This window comes from Hyperoodon ampullatus, assembly GCF_949752795.1.
Source record: "Hyperoodon ampullatus genome assembly, chromosome: 7".
Classification (NCBI taxonomy): domain Eukaryota; kingdom Metazoa; phylum Chordata; class Mammalia; order Artiodactyla; family Ziphiidae; genus Hyperoodon; species Hyperoodon ampullatus.
The window spans coordinates 30,570,892-30,595,188 of NC_136920.1; the positions used below are offsets into that span (position 1 = coordinate 30,570,892).

Here is a 24,297-nt window from a genome sequence, read left to right on the forward strand (position 1 = left end):
GAAAAATGGAGGGCCTAATTATCTGCTCAATTGCTTTTGGCCATCTAAGGTAATAAAATTGAGAAATATTTTTCATAAAGCTGAGTCTTCTTGATGAGCATAAAGTCACTTCTAACTCATTTACTATAGACAGTACATTCTAATATAAAACAGCATTCTTTAGGACACGACCCATCACTCTGTTTAGCTCTACTTCCTCTTCCCCAGAATTCCACCTCTTTACCTCTACCCTAAACTGACTATATAGATTCCAGCCTCTCCACCTCCAGCCCATCTTGCACTTTTCTGACAGTTAATTTTCTAAAAAGCAGATCTGACAACACCATACCTCTACTATAATTCCTTCAATGACTTCCTGATACTTAACGGGATAAAGGCCAGGTTCCTTAGTCTGGCATCCTAAGTGCTTTCAGTTGGTTTCCATCTTCTTTACCAGCTTCATCTGGCTCTACCTCTTGTCCACAAACTCAGCTCCAGCCATATAAAACTTCTCTTAAGTCCTGACCCTACTTGGTGAACTCCTGTTTATTCATCAAGGCCCACCCCAAATGTTACTTCCTTACCTGAGGCTTCCCTGGAAGAATTCATTGTTTTTCCTCTGTGTCCTCACCTCCCTAGCCAGGTGCCTATGACAGCACCCACTAGTTCATATCACACTTCAGTTGCTGACTGGTCTCTCCCCGCTACTAGAGAAGGAGCCCTTCAGGAAACAAGGAAACTGTATCATTCATCTCAATATCCATCCACAGGGCTGGCCCAGAGCTTGTTTGGGGGAAAAAAATCACTGTTTAATGTTTAACTTGGCAAAAATTTCCTATTTGAAAGGGAGTTAAAGAGCTATATATAGGGATCACTTCTGGTGGAGAGAGATGAGAAACTGCTGGGTGATGGATGTAACTTTGGAGAGAGTAGAACTTCAACAGCAAAAGCTGAGGAAGGTGTTTCATGTAGAAGGGAGAACAAGAGAAAAGGCACACAAATAGGAAAGTGTAGGGGCATACTGAGGAGTGAAGAATAAATAATGATGTGGCTTTTTTTGTTTTTTTGATTTGTTGATCATGCTTGGTACTGTGCTAAGCATATTTCATAATCAACCCTTAATCTTCACAGCAACCTTGAAAGGTTAGAAATTTAGGCTTAGAGAGCTTAAAGAATTTGCCCAGTCTTACAACTTGGAGAGGGAGAATGAGACTCAAAAGGGGGCTGCTGGTTTCCAGAGCCGAGCTCCTGACTATCCCACAGTCCTACTGAGCTAGTTGTTGTTAATGATCCAGGCCCGTGATTTCTTTTATTTCTCTCTTCTCTGCTGGAAACTTTGCATGTGCAAGGTCAATTTTTGTGTCTCTTATTACAGGCGCACTGAAATTTTACATTTACCTTCTGCAGCTCGGAGATTGTTCAGTGAAAAGGCGAAGGAAATCTTTGCCCTAAAAGACCTTCAAAGAGATGGTAAAGACATGAGCATGAAACTGGAAATATTAATATATTGATAGTATTAAAAGGAAAGTGTTTTTAAATATAAGACTTCAAACACCATTTTTTTCCTGTTATTTTTTCTCAGAATTATCCTAATTCAGCAACCATCAGAAAGTAATAAGAATAGCTAATTGTTGAGCGCTTACTATGTGTCAGGCATGATTTTCAGGGCTGTATGTAATAGAACTCATTTAATGCTCATCACAACCCCTTTTATAAATGAGGGCAGAAACTGGAGAGGACCACATTATTAACCACTTGTGGTTTCTGCCCTACTTTTTTTTTTTTTTTTTTTTGCGGTACTTGGGCCTCTCACTGTCGCGGCCTCTCCCGCTGCCGAGCACAGGCTCCGGACGCGCAAGCTCAGCGGCCATGGCTCACGGGCCCGGCCGCTCCGCGGCATGTGGGATCTTCCCGGACCAGGGCACGAACCCGTGTCCCCTGCATCGGCAGGCGGATTCTCAACCACTGTGCCGCCAGGGAAGCCCCTGCCCTACTCTTTTAAGGGGGTAGATTCTGTATTCTTTTTGAGGCCTTCAAAATGTAGTTATTTAATGATTTCTTACTAAATGATTATTTTACCTTTTCAGAAAAAAATAATCATATCTATTTTTTCACACACTCTATTTGGGAGGTTGGAGAAGGCTGAGAAGTGGAAGGACTTTAGCTGCCCAGCCTTTCCCCTGACATGGAATTTACGGTATCAGCTCGAGAAGAAAACCTGCCTTGATTGATGCCTGAAATTCTCTGAACAGAGAACCAAGCTTGTACCAAATTATCAGAACTTGACTCAGACTCTGAATGTAAAGACCCCTTGAAAGAGTCTTAAACCCAAGTACCAGTGACTAATAGCAGAGGCATCATGGCAGAGTGGAGACCCTCTGTTCTTGGAGTCTGGTAGACGGTGGTGGTGTTTTTTAAAATTTTATTTATTTTTATTTTTGGCTGCGTTGGGTCTTTGTTGCTGCACTTGGGGTTTCTCTAGTTGTGGTGAGTGGGGGCTACTCTTCATTGCGGTGGGCGGGCTTCTTATTGCAGTGGCTTCTCTTGTTGCGAAGCATGGGCTCCAGGCGCGCGGGCTTCAGTAGTTGTGGCTCACGGGCTCAGTAGTTGTGGCTTGTGGGCTCTAGAGCACAGGCTCAGTAGTTGTGACCCACGGGCTTAGTTGCTCCGTGGCATGTGGACTCTTCCCGGACCAGGGCTTGAACCTGTGTCCCCTGCATTGGCAGGTGGATTCTTAACCTCTGCGCACCAGGGAAGCCCTAGACGATGTTTTAAATTCTAATTCTATCACTGCCAAGCTTTCTGTTTGTTTGATTTTAATATTTTTGTTTTTCCTGCTGTGCTTATTCACTGTGTTATTTTAGAAAGAATTTAAGGTAGATGCATTAAAACATACGACACAAAAAGGTAAATTTAACTTAAAGATAAGTCGATGAGGTCACCAGGGCTAAGGGAGTATGTGTGAAAGGAGGATGAGATGGACCCAGGAGTGATTGTTATAAGGACCTACATATTTGCTAGAAATGAATCTGTCAACTGTTCTGAGCCACCAACATGAGTGTTACATGAGGGAAACATGAACAGTTACATGATTAAGTATATCCATGAGAGAAAAAGAACCATCTTGATCAGAAAGAAGATATTTTTGAGAAAGTTTTCCCTAGGTCCACATACAAAGTATGTATGTAATGATCAGTGAGTGGCCTTAAAAAAAGGCAACATTGAGTTTCTTTTTCTTTTTACCGAGTCTTTCTCAATATATTACTCTACTTTTTCCTCACTTCAAAGAAATATGTATTTATTTAAGGACATTTAGGAAGTACACATAAGCAAAATCAAGATGGAAAAGTATCATCCATAATTTCAGCATCTAGAAATATCCACATTAACATTTTTGTGCATATACTGCAAGTTCATTTATACCAGTGGTTGTCAGAGTTTTCTGTAAAGTGTCAGATAGTTAATATTTACAGACCATATGGTATCTACTGAAACATCAGCTCTGCCACTGTAGCATGAAAACATTCACAGATAACATGCAAATGAGTGGGCATAGCTGTATTCCAACAAAACTTTATTTACAAGAACTGACAATTGGCGAGATTTGATCCTCAGCCATAATTTACAAACCCCCAATTTTTTTTTCAGTGTTTAACATCTTTATTGGAGTATAATTGCTTTACAATGTTGTGTTAGTTTCTGCTGTATAAAAAAGTGAATCAGCTATATGTATACATATATCCCCGTATCCCCTCCCTCTTGCATCCCCCTCCCACCCTCCCTATCCCACCCCTCTAGCTGGTCACAAAGCACCGAGCTGATCTCCCCGTGCGATGCAGCTGCTTCCCACTAGCTATTTCACATTTAAACCCCTGATTTATACCCACTTACCTTCCCCCATCCCTCCCTTCCTTCTTTCCTTTCTTTAAAAAATTATTTTTTCTACAGCTTTTTATTTTGAAATAATTAAAAATTCATAGGAAGTTGCAAAGATAGTATGGAGAAGTCTTTTTTCAGTACAAAACCCTGTAGATCCATCAAACTTGTTGCTTTTATCAATAGTTTATGCCTTTTATCACTGAGTATTATTCCTTTTTATCACTGAGTATGGTGCCATAGTTTGTTTAACCATTCACCTATTGTAGGGTGTTTTGATTGTTTCCAGTTTGGGCTATAATAATGCTGCTGTGAGCAATTGTATCTGGGATTAGAGACTCATTTCTTTGGTAGGTGTATGTTTCATGTGGAGAACATTGGATCAATCCTGATCTGTCCATTGCTCAGCAGAAGAAGCAAATCTTCCTGAGGAACTTAGCATCAGATATTTCTAAAATTCAAACTTTCTGCAGTACACGTAAGATAGAGGGTAAGCATTGGAATTATTTACTTTATATATGTACAGCCAAAAAAAACACAACAACTTGATGATATTGCTTTTTTTAAAAAAATCCAACTTTGTTTAAACAGGTCATATTTCACCCCTGCATCTTGCTGTTTAGCTTTAGACTAATTTTTATATTTAACAGAGTTGCATATTTTAATTCACACTGTACTTTGGATGCGCAGAGAAAACATACTTTCTTTATTTTGCCTTTAACAAATCGGGACTTCTTTGTGAGCCCCAGGTACCCCCATCAAGGAAAACTTTAAATGTACAGTCAGGTTTAAGTTTGTCCCATCCATTAATTTAAATAGTCCCTTTCGGGAAGGCTTTCAGATTTCTCAGTTTCCAGACTCTCACTTTAGTTCTTCTCTAGGATGGAAGGAAAGAGCTTGGGGTGCAGATCCTCTTGCTTTCTGGGCCCTGCTGGCTGAAGTCCATGGCTGGGTGACAGTGTTCCATTCTTTTGGCCTAGATAATGCTTTGGGTGGTTGGTACTTCCTGCCTGCCTCAGCCTCCCCTCTGCTCCCTCTGGCCCTCTGCAGCCTGGTTGTGGTTGGGTAGCCATCTCTACAAATCCTTGACCCCTGCTTGGCAGCCACTTCTGGAAAGCTCCCCTGCATGGCTCTTAGTAAATCCTGTGTCATGGCTGGACTTCCCGGAAACCAGATCCAGGTTCATGTGGCTATGCCACAGATTGGAGTGGTGAGGACAGCTCAAGAGGTAACTCATCACCGTGTCCTGAACCATAGGCAGTGTCCTTAGTGTTGCCTTGTCTAGCTAAGATTCCTGCAGCAAAGCCTGTAGGCAGAATCACGACACCCAGTGCTGGTTTTCTGCCTTCCTTTGTGTTCTGCCACAGATCCCCTCAGGCCCAGAAATGGTAGGTTTCCTCCAGGTCAACACTGAGATAAGCTAAATGGGAGCTAAAGGCTTTTGGAAAAGACCCTAAATCATGACAGTGTCATCTGACTTACATGGCCATTGTCTTGTGCCTGAATGTCAAAACTGTATTTGTACTTTTGCTTTCCTTTTGTAACAATTCTTATTCCTCATGGTCTTCCACCTTCCCTTAAGGCTACCCCAGGACCAGGACAAAGGTCCTATATATAGAAGAGAAAAATCATTAATATAATTTAAAACACTATCTTATTGCATATCTTGAACACTGTACATTAAGCTTTGCATGTGTCTTTTAAGGCATTGGGAACTTTCATTGAGGAGTTTGGATCCCAGAGAATGACCTAGAGACGTACGTCTAAATAATGGAACCCATTTGAATAGTTAGAATTTATAACTAACTTATTTTTGGAAGGACCTATTCTTTTAGCACCTTTGACTGAGAATGTCTTGAGAGGAAAGAATTTACAAAAATTAAATTAAGTGAAATCCAATTTATTAGTTTAAAGAGCAACTATCAATTATACTTAGAATGTGTTCTCTTAGACCAAATAGCTGGAAATTTTCTGCATTTTTATTTTAACACATGTTTTCAAAATCCTAGTGCTCTGAGGTCATAACTAATATGTCCTTGCAATTTGTGCATTTCTCCTCAGCTCTTGTTTTAGAAGTCCAAAGTGACATTGTGTTGGGAGCCAAGCTTGCTGTGCGGAAACCAATTTTTGGAGAAGAGAAGCAAATTATAGAATCAGAGGAAAAGCAAGTGCAAAAAAATGCTTTAACATTGGGAAATGCTTCCAGTGAAATTCTGTAAGTAATCAGTGTGGCCAGAAAAGTTCCTATTTGAACTCAGCTCATTAGCTCAGTAACACCACAGAGCCCATGCAGGGAACCCACACCAAGTTTATGAAACTAATGGAAGTTGAAGAACTAGTGTTTAATTAGTTTCCTGGCAAAAGGATAGAGCTGGAGCTTCAGTGTTCAACCACCACAATGATCTACTTTCAGTAATTTTGTTATGATGTTGCTATTTTTAAAAGACTGGAATCTTAGAACTGGAGACATTTATTTGAGGAATTCATCATGTTTTTGTTTCCATAAACATGGACTTCAGGAACAATTATGCTTCTTCCTTAATGTAGGTTCAAGTTGAATGCATGTTAATATAAATTATCATCCTGGATTGCTGAAATAGCTTTCTGATTGGTTTCTATCTCCATAATCTCCTCCTTCCAATTCACCTTGAAGTTTCATCTATGGACAATCTTTCTAAAACACAATCCTCTTTATACAGTTCTTCAATGGCTACCTATTGCAGACAGAAGACAATGTTTAGTCTGGAATCCCAAGCCCTCCTGACCCTGGTCCAGGCCTGCCATTAACTCTCATTTGTACCCCCATGCCCACCTCCACTCCACACTTTTTCTTTGTGCCACATGAATTCCAAGCTCCAGCTCGGCAGCTACAAGCTGTCTCTGGACTGCGGCCTACTTCACTGATGCACTGCTGCAGGCCTCTCACCACATATTCATTTCTCTCCAGCTGACGTGCCCGCCTCGGTCTGTGGAAGGATTCTTTATCATTGAAATCAATCATGACAATGACTGTACCAGCAATGTACTTATCAGTTCCCTCCCCTCTACTCCACCAACCACCACCAATTTGGGAATTCCTTGAGGGCAAAAACTCTATCACACGTGTTCTGTGAAGACCAGGATAACTGACTTTTGTCATCATTTACAGAATAAATGAAGGAATCATTGAATTAGTTTCCAAATTATAAAACCAAAAATAGCAAGTCAATTACCATTGCAATAACTGAAAATTAATTTGTATACAAATTAATTTTCATTAATCATTGGTATACAAGCTGTTTTAAACAACTGTTTCTATCCTCAATTACAAGAATATTAACTTTTATGTTAGGAATCAGACTTCCTCATTTTGATGGGTAGTTCATCTGGTCCTACATCCTGACTCTAACAAAGGCACCAGAAAGCCTTTTTCAGAGAGAGTGATTTGACCTATATTGTATCTTCCTCAATTGTTAGAGGATTGGCCACAAACTTTTCTAACATTCCCTTTTGTTCTTCTTCTAAAGAATGTATCTAGCCTCTGAGTTATTATACTGCACTTGGAAAAAAATAAATAAACAGAAAGTAAAAAAAAAGAAGGAGCATCTTTGAGAGCAAAGATTCTTGTTGTTCTGATTCATAGATTTCATCAAGGCCTGAAATCCTTGAGCTAAAAGCCTTTGAGCTACTTAGCTACTCAAAACATAATGCAGGAGCATGGTGACTATACTTAATAATACTGCACTGTATATTTGAAAGGTGCTAAGAGAGCAGATCTTAAAAGTCTTCATTACAAGAAAAAAATTTTTGGAACTATCTGAGGGAATAGATGTTAACCAGACATATTGTGGGGATCATTTTGCAATATATACAAATATCAAATCATTATGCTGTACCCCCAAAACTAATATAGTGTTATATGTCAATTATACCTCAATTAAAAAAAAACATAATGCAGGAATCTCCTGCACATTCTAGGCAAGCTCTTTTGATCCAGCCTCTTCTTGAATACCCCTAGGAACAGGGAGATCACTATTTCACAAGGCAGCCCATTTTAATGTTGAAATAATAATTCAGAATACCTCTATCCTTCTATGACTCCATTGGTAAAGTAGACCCTACCCCACCTCACCCAATTTCCATCACAATTTCCTGTTTTATTCCACTTGTGATATTCATTGTTTGTTTATTCATTTACTTATCTACTATCTCTCTTCTTCCCACTAGAATGTAAGCTCCATGAATCCTGAGAACTTAACTGTTTTGTTCACCACTATATCCCCAATACTTAGAACTCTGTGCCTACAATATAGTAGATGTTTAAGAAATATTACTTAAAGGAATGAATGATTAAATAATGACTAGTTATATGAATGAATGAATGGACATGAATCAACAAAGCAAGATGTATTTTTAAATGGCTGTTCTAAAATTAACTTGACTGTCCTTCAATGGCTTGGGAGCTGAGGAGTATATAGATATCTCAAGTTAGAAAATCCCCTCTGGATTTAGAGGAAGAATCTTGTTATGCCTAAGAATGACTTTTTTTTTGGTCTGTTTCCCTCAAAGAAATGGAGTTGGTGGGAAAGCTGTGTTTTTTATTTTCAACACAAGATGGCACTGTTGTTTCTTTAACTGTTAATGAGAGTTTTGTCTTCAGAAGCTGCTTGTGCTGCAACTCTGAATAAAGCTGTTGTTACCCACCAATTTCATATCCACATGTAATACTTTTGTTACATTTGAAAAGTGTATGGTCTGCTCTGCTAACGTAGGAATTGTCCCTGGAGATTTGGGTAATCCGATATTGCTTGCAGTTACATCAAATTACCGCAAGCACCTTGGTGACCACAGCCTCCCCCAGAGAACTTTATTTACACATATGCACATTTAGAGTGCTGAAGTATGCTTGCTGCTTTGCCTGTATATTTATCCTGCCTTCAGCAGAGCAGTCCTCATATTGTGTCATGATCCCACGGAAGCAAGTGTACCCTAAACAGTGCCTGCGGATTTGATATATTCAGATCTGCATGGTGGTTATGTTTCCGTTCACGATTTCATCTTTGTTATTATTATTATTTTTTTTTTGCAGTACGCAGGCCTCTCACTGTTGTGGCCTCTCGTGTTGCAGAGCACAGGCTCCGGACACGCAGGCTCAGCGGCCATGGCTCACTGGCCCAGCCGCTCTGCGGCATGTGGGATCTTCCCGGACCGGGGCACGAACCCGTGTCCCTTGCACCGGCAGGAGGACTCTCAACCACTGTGCCACCAGGGAAGCCCAACGATTTCATCTTAATAAGAGGCCACAAGGCTGACTCAGTTATTCAAACTATGACTATTTAAGTGTTTTTGTATATTATTCTCTATCAAAACCTGGCACATTTGTGCTGGTGCTATTTGAGTCTCTCTAGATTTTTCTATTGAAAGAAAAAGTTATTAAGATTCCTTAACATTGTCTAATGAGTAAATTTTATGAAACCTAGTAATCTAGGCTGTCTGTTCCAGGCAGAATTATGACACATTTATGGAGTAGGCAAGAGTCTCATTCCACGTTTGTTATGAATTTCCAAAACTACTGAGTAGGCTTAATCTTATTTTTGAAATGTAATACATGACCCCATTTTTTTCCTGAGTAAATATAACAAAGATGAATGCTGTTTATTATGTGATTGAGGATTCATTTGCACCTTTATATTAAAAAATCTAAATTATGTATTAGTAGGATGTGAATTTGCAGTGTTAGGCACCATTATGGAAATATGACTTCCAGATCCACCAGTATCATTCAGGGTATTATCAGACTACACCTCAGAGAAAATTCTGTGAGTATAAATCAGATTTCTTAGACTTCTGTTTCCTTCTGAACCTTGATAGAGATTCACATGCAAGGGCCCATCTCCGAATGAAGGCTTGTCACACACTTCTCAGGTATGCCTGGCAGGAAACTTCTCATAACTTTGATGAAGATGACAGGCTTCCAAAGAAAATGGAAGAAGAGCCCTTTGAAAATGTGGAACCAGAGAAGAAATACAGGTAAAAAGTTGCAAGGGATTCCTGTTAGAGATTTCTACCTGGTCTTAGATTCACTCACTTAAGGGCAAAAATATTACTGAAGATTTACATTACTGTTAGTTGCTTTTTACATCAACACACACATTTTTGTGTTTCTTGTGTTTTTGACTGAAGTATTTACAACTACTGGTGGCAAGTACCTTCTTGCTTTAGCTGTGTAATGTAATTTCTCGTTCACTGGTGTCTTTTCTATTAAAAGGTAAGCTCATCCATCTTTGCCTCCTGAGAACTTAGGACAGAGCCTGTATATTAGTTGAATGAATGTGTAAATGAACTTATGAATAAGCATGTAAAATGCCTTGATGTCTTTAAGAAATTAGTAAAATGCAATTTCTTCCTTTTTAACTTTATTTTTTCTCTGGTCAATGTCCAATGAAATGACAGGAATCTATAGTACTTGGTATTATTCCATAATCTTTATACACTTACTTAATGTTATAGCAGTTTACATGAATTAAACAGTTTTGGCACTTCAACACTTAGCATTAGTCCGTGCACATAGTAGGGACTTAATAGACATTTACAAATTAATTGCCAATGCATTGTGATTTTTAATAAGGTTTCATAAGTCTGCTTAATGCCGTAAGAGATATTTAAGTATGAGATTCCTTTGAATTAACTTATTAGCGTATCATTATTTTGGTTTATGATATCCTATGAGTTGTTAGGGAAGATTCAAAAACTTGGAGAATGGGATTCTGTTTGCCAGGGATTCTGTAGATAGAGGATAGAAATGATGATGATTTGAACAGAACTCCTTCATTTCTCTCTGTTCTGATTCATTGCCCTGTTCCTACTCCTACCTCTTTTTCCCTTTAAATTATCTCAAGTGAATTTTTTCTTTGCTGATGAATTTCTCATGTTCTCTTGGATAAATATTTATTTCTAATATAAAATAAACTCAGAATTCTACTTTTTACATCAGCTTGACAGTGCAAAGCAAATAACATTGCTGCTGTCCTGATGATAATGCTTCCCCATTATAAGTGCATTTGGTTCATGGCGGGTCTCTTGCCAGCAGGACTTGCTATCTCCAGCACATCAGTGCACAGGACATTTTTCTGCCACTAATGGGATTTTCTTTATCTCAGCCATTCTCCAAAACAGAGTAAACTGCAGAAGGTTTGCCACCAGCAGTTTGAATACAGAGATGGGCAAATTCTAAGCTATGCTTCTCCTCAGCTAGTCTTGGGGATGCAAGGCCCCAACCTGCATTCAGGCATGGAGGTTGTTTTGGTGAAGAAAAAAGCAGATGATAGTCATCAACATTGGAGGCACAAGGAAGACAGCAGGTAAACCCATTATGTTTGGGCCTTAATATATCAAAAGGTGAATAGGAGCCTAAGAGATCCAGCATGGTCCCCACACACCAGGCAAGGGTATATTTGAGGACTTTGGATTTTCTATTTAATGTGGCCAATAATATTTTTAACCTACTCAAGGAAGAGAAAGATAGTGAAGTCAAATGTAAGTGCTCAGTAGTCTACACACAACTCATCCACTACAGCTTCAGGTAAGAAACGTGAAATCTAGCCTACTAGGTTCATAGTTGTTGTTGTTGTTTTTTAAAGAAGATGTTGGGGGTAGGAGTTTATTAGTTAATTTATTTATTTTTGCTGTGTTGGGTCTTCGTTTCTGTGCGAGGGCTTTCTCTAGTTGTGGCAAGCGGGGGCCACTCTTCATCGCGGTGGACGGGCCTCTCACTATTGCGGCCTCTCTTGTTGTGGAGCACAGGCTCCAGACACGCAGGCTCAGTAGTTGTGGCTCACGGGCCCAGTTGCCCTGCAGCGTGTGGGATCCTCCCAGACCAGGGCTCAAACCCGTGTCCCCTGCATTAGCAGGCAGATTCTCAACCACTGCGCCACCAGGGAAGCCCCAGGTTCATAGTTTTAATGGGCCATTGAGGTCAAGAGAGAGCTAGACTCTCATCTAATTTATTTGTGTGATTTGAAAACATCATAAATTCAAGTAAGAATTCTAAAAAGTCCCATTTTAAAAAATTTGCAGTACTTTTCATTAACACAGTCTTCTGCACCGCCCCACATGCATGCCTTCCCTCCCTCCCCTACTTCCATCATATAACCAACTGATGTGGCTTCCACTCACACAGTGAAATCGAATTGAATTCTTACTCTAATCAGATATATCAACCCGGTGCAATGGCTGGCCCTTGTTTGGATCTAGCTTGAAGCCCACCACTGTCAAAAAGGTTATTTCTGAGACAATCAGAAGAAATTTAAAATAGTCTGGGTACCAGATGATATGAAGGAAGTCTTGTTAATTTTGTTGGGTGTCATAATGGTTTAATGGCTATGCTTAAAAAAAGTCCTGATCACTTGGATGTATATTGTAGTATTTACAGATAAAATTAAGAGAAATCTCAGCTTTGTTTTAAAATATTCTAGCAAAGCAAAAATTTTTTAAGTGGGGACAGGGGGAGGGGATGAAACAGGCATGGCAGAATGTTGATAACTGTTGTGTCCGTGGCGGTTTCTTATACATTCCTCTCTGGTTTTGTGCATGCTTGAAATTTCTTTAACAAGAGAGATGACAACTCCTTGGTTTTTAGATGGTTTGCTTCAAAGTCTACCATTAGTGTTATATGGTGGGGCTCCAGGGCCCTCTTCAGTCTCTTGAAATACTACAGAAAATGTGTTTGTGTATCTGTGTAATACTTTTTTTTCTTTTTCTGGGAAAGAGCTGTGATTTGGGGATTCTCAAAAGGTGTGTGATGCAAAAGGCTTAGGGGACCGCTGCTTTGAGAGAGATTGTGTAATCTTCAGCAGGCGGCAGCAGAGGGCCCAGCATGGACAGGAAAGGAGCTAGCCTTCCTCTGCTCACTGTCTGAGATTCAGAGCTGCCAGCAAGGAACACATGCAGCCTTGTTTCAGAGACAGCTGAAAAGCCAACCTGTAGACAGACCTGGTGAATGTGTTCTTTTGCCCCATTTATCCTAGCTAAGCTGACTTTGTGACAGGGGAGCTAAGAATCAGGCTTTTGGCCCTGAGAATGATTTGCTTTGTGGAACCAGAATTCATTCATTTAGCTGCAGAAGATTATCAAGGGCAGTGTTTTAGGTGCTGGTGCTTTAGCAAAGAACAAAACATAAAAAATCCTGCCCACGCAGCTAGTGCTACCCCATCTCTACATTTCTGGAATTTAGAGCTGCATCTTACTGCCTTGGCTTTCTGTATTATAGTAGAGGTCCCGCTTGAGCCTAAGTTGGAATTCGAGCATGGCTGAAGGGCTATAGGGTGGACACGCATGCGGAATGAGAGAAGTGACCCAAGGCACTAGACAGCCACACTTGATAAGTTTAACTCAGGAACACTTGGTCATCAGAAGAGAGAGCAAGTTCTGAGTCCCGCTCAGTGTCTGTACTGCTTTTGGTTTTCACCCTAAGTGCTGTGTGGAAATCAGGAGGATGGGAAGGCTGTTTAAGTAAAAACAAAGGGAAGCTCGCCTAAAACTCTAGGCACTCCCTCACTGCTTTGGAAAATCTAACCACATGTAACACCAAAGAGGATGGTCTCTTCCGATTTCCTTCCACTTTCCAGAACGCTCTGCAATGTTGTCATATTGAGACTTCCCCATGTCAAGCCGTAGAAGAGAGGGACAGTTGGAAGGAGACGGTGGCATTGACTGATCGCTGGCTGGAAACTGCAGAGTCCAGAGAGAAGAGGTGGAGCCGTGAGGGGGAGGGGCAGTGGGACAGGGTTCGCTCCTGAACACGTGGGTCACCGTCTAGGGACTCCCACAGACACTTGGGCATGAGAGGTTTTGCAGAAGTCTTGATGATTAGACGTGGGCATTATTCAGAGGAACGTATATCCCATGGCAGAAATATCTGTATAGTGACCGTAATTCTGAGCTTTCTTCTACATTTTCCCTTGACATTTTGCTTTTGCTTTTTCGTGTAATTGGGTGTTGAAACCCATTTGTTCTGATAAGCTGGTGAGGCCTGGAGAACCTTGGGTTACACTATGTAGCAGAAACCTATAGAAAATTCCATTTATGTGAACCATAGTCTTTTGATCTTCCGTATTTTTCCCAGGCAGTAAATTAGCATTTATTGAGGCAACTGCCCAATCAGAATTTGTATCAATAGAGCAGAAGCCCAGTAGCTCACTGCCAGCATGATGGGAGGCGCCAAGGGCTATCACTGTGCCTAGAATTTTCTACCTTTTGCCCTTTCATTCAGTCCTTTGGGTCTTGAATTACTTTTTCATTTTGGCCTTCTATTTAAAATAGAGAATAACTAGGAAATCTGATATCTTAAGCAATTATCAGCAAAACCTCTTAAGGGAAATTTTGACTATGAGAACAAGGCCTAGCTGGGAGAGCACATAGTCTAGGAGAGAAATGAGCAAGGGGGCACTGGCAGGCAGTAGGAGCTTACCAAAGACACACTTGGTTTCTAGCCACACAGAAAAATGGTCCAGGTCAACTTTTGAGATAAACTGGTATCTTTCTCCCATTTTCAACCCTGGCACAATCTGAATTAATCATTTGGTCTCAAAAGGGAAATATGAAAAAAATGCTCAGGGAAAAAAATCCCCTTCAACAAGATTCAAAATTATAAAAGGGAAAATACAGTGTCATGGAATTCAGAGCTGAAAGAGATTTTGAAAATTTTCTAGTCTTAGTCACCTGATTATAAAGCTAGGTAAACTGAGACTCAAGAAGATGAAGTGACTTGTATGCACTCACACTGTGGGTTAGTAGAAGAGGCTATGCTGTCGTGCTTGGATATTTCTGGGACACAGAGTCAGTTCTCAAACTGCCGTTTGGCACGTAGTGGGCTTTATGTAGAAATCTAAAAGCTCAGGCTTCCTGCAGAATGTAAGCACTCCTGCAATGGGCAAGTGACAATTGACAGTCCAAAAAGGAAAAGAAAAGTCAACACTATCATGGCTGAGCATGGCACTGAAGCCTGGGAGAAGATGCTACATCTATTCTAGGCAGCAAAAACAGAGAAAGCTAGGCAACTAATCGAGGCACCTCAGTAAATTGTTGCAGGAAATTTACAATCATTCATTCATCTGACTACTGCTGAGTGCCAGTAAAAATGCAAGATGCAAACTATGCCACATGCTGAGGCTACGGAGATGAACAATATTGAATACCAGCTCTCGTGCTGTGCACAGACTTGATAAATGCTAAAAAGGTATTTGATAAAATTGAATACCCACTTTGGATTTAAACTGACACTTCGTTAACTAACACTAGAAGGAAGAAACACATTGTAAGATTAATAGTGATCGTCTTAGGAATATAAACAATGTTTCAAATTCTGTTTTAATTTTTACTATATTTTCTAGTATTTTGTAAATGCTTTACAATGAGGATATTTTGTTTTATGTTCAGAGATTTAAATTAGATATCTAGAATTTTTTGTCTTGAAAGGAAAAATACGTTACTCTTATCACAGATCTCCCCCACCTCCGCTTTCTCCCCTTTCCTCTACTCCCACATCATTAAATTTATATTCAGGACTAGTTATATTTTCCACAGCAGGAATGCCACTGCTGGTCTGTAATGTAACTATGTTGACAGACATAAAGAACTGGCTTTTTCTATGCAGACAATATCCTTGAATGTTTGGTCTATTCTTGCTTTTAAGTGATGTATGGGAAAGAAAATGAAGGTTTTAGCTCTGTACTTTGCTTTCTTTTTTTTCAGTCAAGGAGGCTTTATTTTAGTTCCAATATAAGATAACTTAAAAATATTCAATATATATCTTGGACTTTTAGGGAATATTCATTTAGAAAAGAAGAATTTGAGGGAAAGCTATAAAAAAATCACAACAATCGATAATAGTAGCTCATACTAAGTGCCATGAGCCAGACAATATTCAACGCATTTTTTATGCATTAACTCATTATATTCACAGGACGAAAGTCCTGTGCGGTATGCACCATTATCCTATTCTACAGATGAGGAAACTGAGGCTGAGAGTTGTTAAGCAGGTCTTGAGATATACTCAAGATTTAAACTCAGGCATTGTGCCTCCAGAATCCATGCTCCTAATCACTCTGCCACATTGCCTCTCACAACAGCAAAACAGGTGAGGAGAGTGTCTGGGTACAATCTGGAGACAGAAAACACACAGTCATTTAAACAAGGGATGTTTAACATAAAGAATTATTAAGCTATGCTAAACGAGTGACTATCAGATTTTTTTTTTAAAAAACCTCTATACGGTACTCTAGGGCTGAGGGAGTTGAGGACAAACTTGGGATCGGGTCCCTCCCTAAGGCTGGAGTTCAGAGCTCATTGGAAGAAGTATGGTTGCTGTCTACTGGATGGCAGGGAAATGTGTTGGTTTGCATGGCCAGATCTGTTCTGTGGTTGCTGGGCAAGCAGGAAGCAACACTCTGGAACTTAACATGGGTGTGCAGCTATTGCTGGGCACGTGGAGATGCAAAGGTACAGGGTTGCTGGTACAGCAGAAGGTCTGGAGCACGTGGTGTCCATGTTGGGAGGGCCATAAGTGGATGATCACCAGGCCAGGCCTGGGCTGTGAGGGTATTAAAGGACCATGTGCATTCTGGGCACGTGGCTGGGACAGAGCATCCCTGGACACCCTCACTCCCAAACACTGACCCCAGGCAGCAGCCAGAAAGAACAGGCACACCCCTTTCTCCTTCCGTGTTCTTCCAGCACTCTGCACTGAGGAACCTCAACATCGTGCTTATGGTGGGGGAGAAATGCCCAAAGGATTTCACATCCATTAACGCAGAGTATGTATGGAGCCAAGAGGCAACACACAGATAAGGGGTACAGAGGGAGCTCTAAATTGGTCATGCTGCCTTGTGATGGGCCTAATCCTGTTTTCCCAAGGACCTTTCACCTGGTGAGTAACCCAGACCTGGTGCTGGCAGTGTCTATGACCAAGGCTGGAGATGAAGTCTGTGGCTATCCGGTTATTGCTCAGGTAAGATATGTAGAGGCTAAAGAGTAATTATAGCCCTTTATTTAGTTAAATTTAAGGAAAGCTCCATGCTTCCTTGTTGTGGAGAAAGAAAATGGCTGTCATAGAAACCTATCTTGAATGCCATTGTTAAAATATTTACAATAGTCTGCCTAGATTTCAAATTGAACATGTTCCTGTAGATCTGAATTTAGTTTAATCCAACAGATGGTGATTGTGGGCTTGCTGCATGTCAGGAGCTATGCTAGTTACTTAAATCAAATCCAATGGCAAGCATGAGAAATTATCCCAATAGCATTCATAGCGTCTCAGTGGTGGGTGCAGTCAGGTGAATGGCTGTTAGATGCATGCATTTTAAGTTCAATGATTTGGAGACATAAGCAAGTCCCCTCTCACCTGGCAACGGGTGGGAAAGACTGTGGTCAGAGGAGTCTTTCAGGAGGGTGTGAGCTCTTCAATGCTAATTCTACTGAGACTCATTTGAAATATACTTTCAACATACTTTTGCAAATGCTTATAGCAGCCAAACAATTTTTGGAGACTCCAGAGAAGGCTGGCTTCATTTGCATTTTGGGTAAAGACCTATGGGGTTGGTTTTTTCTTTCCCACGTTTGTCTGTTATCCTCACTTACCAAAGACACTCCTAGACGCGTATATATTTTTCCTTGTTAGGAGGAGAAAAAGTTTAGGAGTGTCCCTGCTCTGCATTTACTTTCTGTATCCTCCACAGTATTTGCCATCTTTGTGTTGAACAGAATATACTGTCTCCAAATAACATTTGTTTTATTCCATATTTTAATAACAATGAGGCAACTTGTTTTGCAGGTCCTGAATCCAAAATTGGGATATAGCAATCTGGACAAATACCACAGCTTAAATAAGTCTTCTACCCTGATGATAAATATGGACTAAAATTTTATTCTAGGAGACACAGTATATATAACATCAAATTTTTCCCTGTCAGGTGCCTCTTTGGCACAGACCACAGTGAGATAAAACCTTATGCAGATGCAAATTTTGTACCTTAATCTGTTACATAAAATTATAGATATGGATGTTTTCCCCTAAGGTTCCCATTTTATAAGAAATGAGTTTGATCCCAAAGTTATTTGTATTACCTTTCAAGAGTTTTTTCTTTGCTTGGTGTTTCATTTTTATTTCTTGAAGCAAGTTTGTGAGAATACATTAAAGTTCATGTAAAATAATAAAAATGAGACATGTTAAGTTAATGTTACTAAACCCCCTCCCTGTTCCTTGAAATGTAATCTTTGTTTTCCATACCTCTGAGGGATGCTCTGTTGTTTGACTTATTAAATCAATTCCTGAGATCATTTATTTTCCTCTTCACTATCAATCTCTCCTTGGTAAAGTAGGTGTTATTCATTACAAAGTTCTTGAGGTGTCATGATATGTTTAGTTGGAACTAATCTAGTGGTTTAAATTCCTTGAAATTGAAACTACTCATTTTTTTAACTTATGCTCAAACCAAGTTTTATAATTACAATAAAGATGCTGTTTCTAATACATAAAATGGAGTGTACTCACATGTTTTTAAAAAAACCTTCTTGATAACCAGTGAAATGTAAATTAAAATATCAGCAAGGTACTGTTTTTCATTCATTAAATTGATGATGCTTTGGCAAGAGTGTGAGGAAAAGAGGCCATTTCGTATAATATTGGTGGAAGGGTAAACTAGAATAACCCTTCTAGAAAGCATCTGTTATGATAAAACTTTATATTATACATCATAATTTTTTTTAATGATCCTGTTCCTTTTTTTTAAATTTTACTTTATTTTTTTTTTATATAGCAAGTCCTTATTAGTCATCAATTTTATCCACATCAGTGTATACATGTCAACCCCAATCGCCCAATTCATCACACCACCCCGCACCACCCCACGGCTTTCCCCCCTTGGTGTCCATACGTTTGTTCTCTACATCTGTGTCTCTATTTCTGCCCAGCAAACTGGTTCATCTGTACCATTTTTCTAGGTTCCACATACATGCGTTAATATACGATATTTGTTTTTCTCTTTCTGACTTACTTCACTCTGTATGACAGTCGCTAGATCCATCCACGTCTCAACAAATGACCCAATTTCGTTCCTTTTTATGGCTGAGTAATATTCCATTGTATATATGTACCACATCTGCTTTATCCATTCATCTGGCGATGGGCATTTAGGTTGCTTCTATGACCTGGCTATTGTAAATAGTGCTGCAATGAACATTGGGGTGCATGTGTCTTTTTGAATTATGGTTTTCTCTGGGTATATGCCCAGTAGTGGGATTGCTGGATCATATGGTAATTCTATTTTTAGTTTTTAAGTCACCTCCATACTGTTCTCCATAGTGGCTGTATCAATTTACATTCCCACCAGCAGTGCAAGAGGGTTCCCTTTTCTCCACACCCTCTCCAGCATTTGCTGTTTGTAGATTTTCTGATGATGCCCATTCTAACTGGTGTGAGGTGATACCTCATTGTAGGTTTGGTTTGCATTTTTCTAATAATTAGGGATGTTGATCAGCTTTTCATGTGCTTCTTGGCCATCTATGTGTCTTCTTTGGAGAAATGTCTATTTAGGTCTTCTGCCCATTTTTTGACTGAGTTGTTTGTTTTTTGAATATTGAGCTGCATGAGCTGTTTATATATTTTGGAGATAAATCCTTTTTCTGTTGATTCGTTTGCAAATATTTTCTCCCATTCTGAGGGTTGTCTTTTCATCTTGTTTTTGGTTTCCTTTGCTGTGCAAAAGCTTTTAAGTTTCTTTAGGTCCCATTTGTTTATTTTTGTTTTTATTTCCATTACTCTAGGAGGTGGATCAAAAAAGATCTTGCTGTGATTTATCTCAAAGAGTGTTCTTCGTAGGTTTTCCTCTAAGAATTTTATAGTGTCCGGTCTTACATTTAGGTCTTTAATCCATTTTGAGTTTATTTTTGTGTTTGGTGTTAGGGAGTGTTCTAATTTCAGTCTTTTACATGTAGCTGTCCAGTTTTCCCAGCAACACTTATTGAAGAGACTGTCTTTTCTCCATTGTATATCCTTGCCTCCTTTGTCATAGATTGGTTGACCATAGGTGCGTGGGTTTATCTCTGGGCTTTCTATCTTGTTCCATTGATCTATATTTCTGTTTTTGTGCCAGTATCATATTGTCTTGATTACTGTAGCTTTGTAGTATAGTCTGAAGTCAGGGAGTCTGATTCCTCCAGCTCCGTTTTTTTCCCTCAAAACTGCTATGGCTCTTCAGGGTCTTTTGTGTCTCCATACAAATTTTAAGATTTTTTGTTCTAGTCCTGTAAAAAATGCCATTGGTAATTGGATAGGGATTGTATTGAATCTGTAGACTGCTTTGGGTAGTATAGTCATTTTCACAATATTGATTCTTCCAATCCAAGAACATGGTATATCTCTCCATCTGTTGGTATCATCTTTAATTTCTTTCATCAGTGTCTTATAGTTTTCTGCATACAGGTCTTTTGTCTCCCTAGGTAGGTTTATTCCTAGGTATTTTATTCTTTTTGTTGCAGTGGTAAATGGGAGTGTTTCCTTAATCTCTCTTTCAGATTTTTCATCATTAGTGTATAGGAATGCAAGAGATTCCTGTGCATTAATTGTGTATCCTGCAACTTTACCAAGATCATTGATTAGCTCTAGTAGTTTTCTGGTGGCATCTTTAGGATTCTCTATGTATAGTATCATGTCATCTGCAAAGAGTGACAGTTTTACTTCTTCTTTTCCAATTTGTATTCCTTTTATAGATTTATTTATTTAGTTAGTTTTGGCTGTGTTGGGTCTTTGTTGCTGCTCGCGGGTTTTCTCTAGTTGCGGCGAGTGGGGGGTACTCTTCATTGCGGTGCGCGGGCTTCTCATTGCAGTGGCTTCTCTAGTTGCAGAGCATGGGCTCTAGGTGTGCGGGCTTCAGTAGTTATGATGCACGGGCTTCAGTAGTTGTGGCACATGGGCTTAGTTGCTCCGTGGCATGTGAGATCTTCCCAGACCAGGGCTCAAACCTGGGTCCCCTGCATTGGCAGGCAGGTTCTTAACCACTGTGCACCAGGGAAGTCCTGTATTCCTTTTATTTCTTTTTCTTCTCTGATTGCCGTGTCTAGGACTTCCAAAACTGTGTTGAATAATAATGGTGTGAGTGGACATCCTTGTCTTGTTACTGATCTTAGAGGAAATGCTTTCAGTTTTTCACCATTGAGAATGATGTTTGCTGTGGGTTTGTCATATATGGCCTTTATTATGTTGAGGTAGGTTCCCTCTATGCTCACTTTCTGGAGAGTTTTTATCCTAAATGGGTGTTGAATTTTGTCAAAAAATTTTTTTGCCGAATTTTTTTTTTAGGAGTCATCAACTTACATTTTATTAGTCTAGTTTTATAACGTTTGTACAGAAATGGGTTTTTAATTGAAATCAACTTTAGCATCGACATCTTGCTGCATGCAGAATCATTAGCTTTTTGAATTGGGAGGGACCCTAGGAGATGCTTCTCGTTCATTCCCCAAATGCTCTCTGCAGCCTCCATGAGTTGGGCCATCTTCACACTGTCAGAAACGTTGGGTTTTGTTTGTTCTTCTTTCTCTAGTTCCTTTAGGTATAAGGTTAGATTGTTTATTTGAGATTTTTCTTGTTTTTTGAGGTACGCTTGTATAGCTATAAACTTCCCTCTTAGAACTGATTTTGCTGGATCCCATAGGTTTTGGATCATCATGTTTTCATTGTCATTTGTCTCTAGGTATTTTTTTATTTCCTCTTTAATTTCTTCAGTGATCTCTTGGATATTTAGTAATGTATTGTTTAGCCTTCATGTGTTTGTGTGTTTTACGTTTTTTTCCCTGTAATTCATTTCTAATCTCATAGCGTTGTGGTCAGAAAAGATGCTTGATATGATTTCAATTTTCTTAAATTTACTGTGGCTTGAATTGTGAGCCAAGATGTGATCTTTCCTGGAGAATGTTCCGTGTGCACTTGAGAAGAAAGTGTAATCTGCTGTTTTTGGATGGAATGTCCTATAAATATCAATTAAATCTATCTGGTCTATTGTGTCCTTTAAAGCTTCTGGTTTCCTTATTTATTTTCATTTTGGATGATCTGTCCAGTGGTGTAAGTGAGGTGTTAAAGTCCCCCACTATTATTGTGTTACTGTCGATTTCCTCTTTTATAGCTGTTAGCAGTTGCCTTATGTATTGAGGTGCTCCTATGTTGGGTGCATATATATTTATAATTGTTATATCTTCTTGGATTGATCCCTTGATCATTATGTAGTGTCCTTCCTTGTCTCTTGTAACATTCTTTATTTTAAAGTCTATTTTATCTGATTTGAGTATTGCTACTCCAGCTTTCTTTTGATTTCCATTTGCATGGAATATCTTTTTCCATCCCCTCACTTTCAGTCTGTATGTGTCCCTAGGTCTGAAGTGGGTCTCTTGTAGACAGCATATAGATGGGTCTTGTTTTTGTATCCATACAGCAAGCCTGTGTCTTTTGGTTAGAGCATTTAATCCATTCACATTTAAGGTAACTATTGATATGTATGTTCCTATGACCATTTTCTTAATTGTTTTGGGTTTGTTTTTGTAGGTCCTTTTCTTCTCTTGTGTTTCCCACTTAGAGAAGTTCCTTTAGCATTTGTTGTAGGGCTGGTTTGGTGGTGCTGAATTCTCTTAGCTTTTGCTTGTCTGTAAAGCTTTTGATTTCTCCATCGAATCTGAATGAAATCCTTGCCAGGTAGAGTAATCTTGGTTGTACGTTCTTCCCTTTCATCACATTAAGTATATTATGCCACTCCCTACTGTCTTGTGAAGTTTCTGCTGAGAAATCAGCTGTTAACCTTATGGGAGTTCCCTTGTATGTTATTTGTCATTTTTCCCTTGCTGCTTTCAATAATTGTTCTTTGTCTTTAATTTTTGTCAGTTTGATTACTATGTGTCTCGGCATGTTTCTCTTTGGGTTTATCCTGTATGGGACTCTCTGTGCTTCCTGGACTTGGGTGGCTATTTCCTTTCCCATGTTAGGGAAGTTTTCAACTATAATCTCTTCAAATATTTTCTCGGGTTCTTTCTCTCTCTCTTCTCCTTCTGGGACCCCTATAATGGGAAAGTTGTTGCGTTTAATGTTGTCCCAGAGGTCTCTTAGGCTGTCTTCATTTCTTTTCATTCTTTTTTCTTTATTCTGTTCCATGGCAGTGAATTCTACCATTCTGTCTTCCAGGTCACTTTTATGTTCTTCTGCCTCAGTTATTCTGCTTTTGATTCCTCCTAGTATAGTTTTCATTTCAGTTATTGTATTGTTCATCTCTGTTTGTTTGTTCTTTAATTCTTCTAGGTCTTTGTTAAACATTTCTTGCATTTTCTTGATCTTTGCCTCCATTGTTTTTCCGAGTTCCTGAATCATCTTCACTATCATTATTCTGAGTTCTTTTTCTGGGAGGTTGCCTATCTCCACTTCATTTAGTTGTTTTTCTGGGGTTTTATCTTGTTCCTTCATCTGGTAGATAGCCCTCTGCCTTTTCATCTTATCTATCTTTCTGTGAATGTGGCTTTTGTTCCACAGGCTGCAGGATTGTAGTTCTTCTTGCTCCTGCTGTCTGCCCTCTGGTGGATGAGGCTATCTAAGAGGCTTGTGCAAGTTTCCTGATGGGAGGGCGATCCTGTTTCTTTATTAGCAATTCTACTTGAGTTTGTTCTCAAGAAGTTATGGATTTACACAAAGGTTTATTTTATGATTGTTGATTGCTCTTTTGTTTATATTAAGGAAAATCTGAGAAACAATCTACATGTTTAACTATTGGATATTGGTACAATAAAATATCCTAAGATCAAATAGTATATATCCTTTAAAAAAAAAAAAAAGCAAAACTAATACCGTTACCAAATTATGTGCATTTTGTGACTACATTTTTGTAAATCCAAGAATTCATATATATATGTATAATCATCAAATATCAATAGTAGTTATCACTACATAGTAGAGTTTTGAGTAATTATCTGTACTTTCTGACTTTATGCAATGAAAACTAGGACTGCTATAAACAAATCATAACCTCTCCTATTTGACTCCATATTTTGTCTCACTTTTTTCAGAAATACAAACCACATAACAATGGGACTTCTAATCAAAAGTGGAATTACATGAAAAATATGAAAGCTTTTATGGCCTTTCATAACACTACACTGGATAAGGAAGTCACAGCAGCAAATTATGCTGGTATTTGTACATCCTCTGTGATTAAAGAAAAACACATTGATCAAGCAGTAAGTGGTTCCTTCCTACTGAGGACAAAAAAGAGGGGTGGGGGAATGGATAAGTTTAATAAAGCAAGAAACTTTTTTTCCAGAAAACCTTAAGTTCACACAAAATAAACACTGACTTGTGAGTGAAATCATTTAGACTCTGTGATTCTGGTTAGGAAAGAATGAAGGAATATTGATATTACCATCTTCTTATATTGTTTT

The 24,297-nt window shown here is 39.2% G+C and overlaps 1 protein-coding gene across 1 annotated transcript in view; it reads left to right on the forward strand.

The window, feature by feature from the left end:
• The window catches only part of LOC307055542 (doublecortin domain-containing protein 1-like), a gene marked incomplete at both ends in the record, with an annotated part of 98,890 nt that overhangs the window by 22,411 nt on the left and 52,182 nt on the right, over positions 1–24,297 (forward strand). Inside the window, 8 exons of the mRNA XM_079707773.1 lie at positions 1,355–1,449; positions 1,633–1,649; positions 4,210–4,345; positions 5,917–6,070; positions 9,706–9,864; positions 10,995–11,195; positions 16,747–16,840; positions 23,926–24,096. Of these exons, the coding sequence (XP_079563899.1) occupies positions 1,355–1,449; positions 1,633–1,649; positions 4,210–4,345; positions 5,917–6,070; positions 9,706–9,864; positions 10,995–11,195; positions 16,747–16,840; positions 23,926–24,096 (1,027 nt within the window). The remainder of the gene's footprint in view (positions 1–1,354; positions 1,450–1,632; positions 1,650–4,209; positions 4,346–5,916; positions 6,071–9,705; positions 9,865–10,994; positions 11,196–16,746; positions 16,841–23,925; positions 24,097–24,297) is intronic.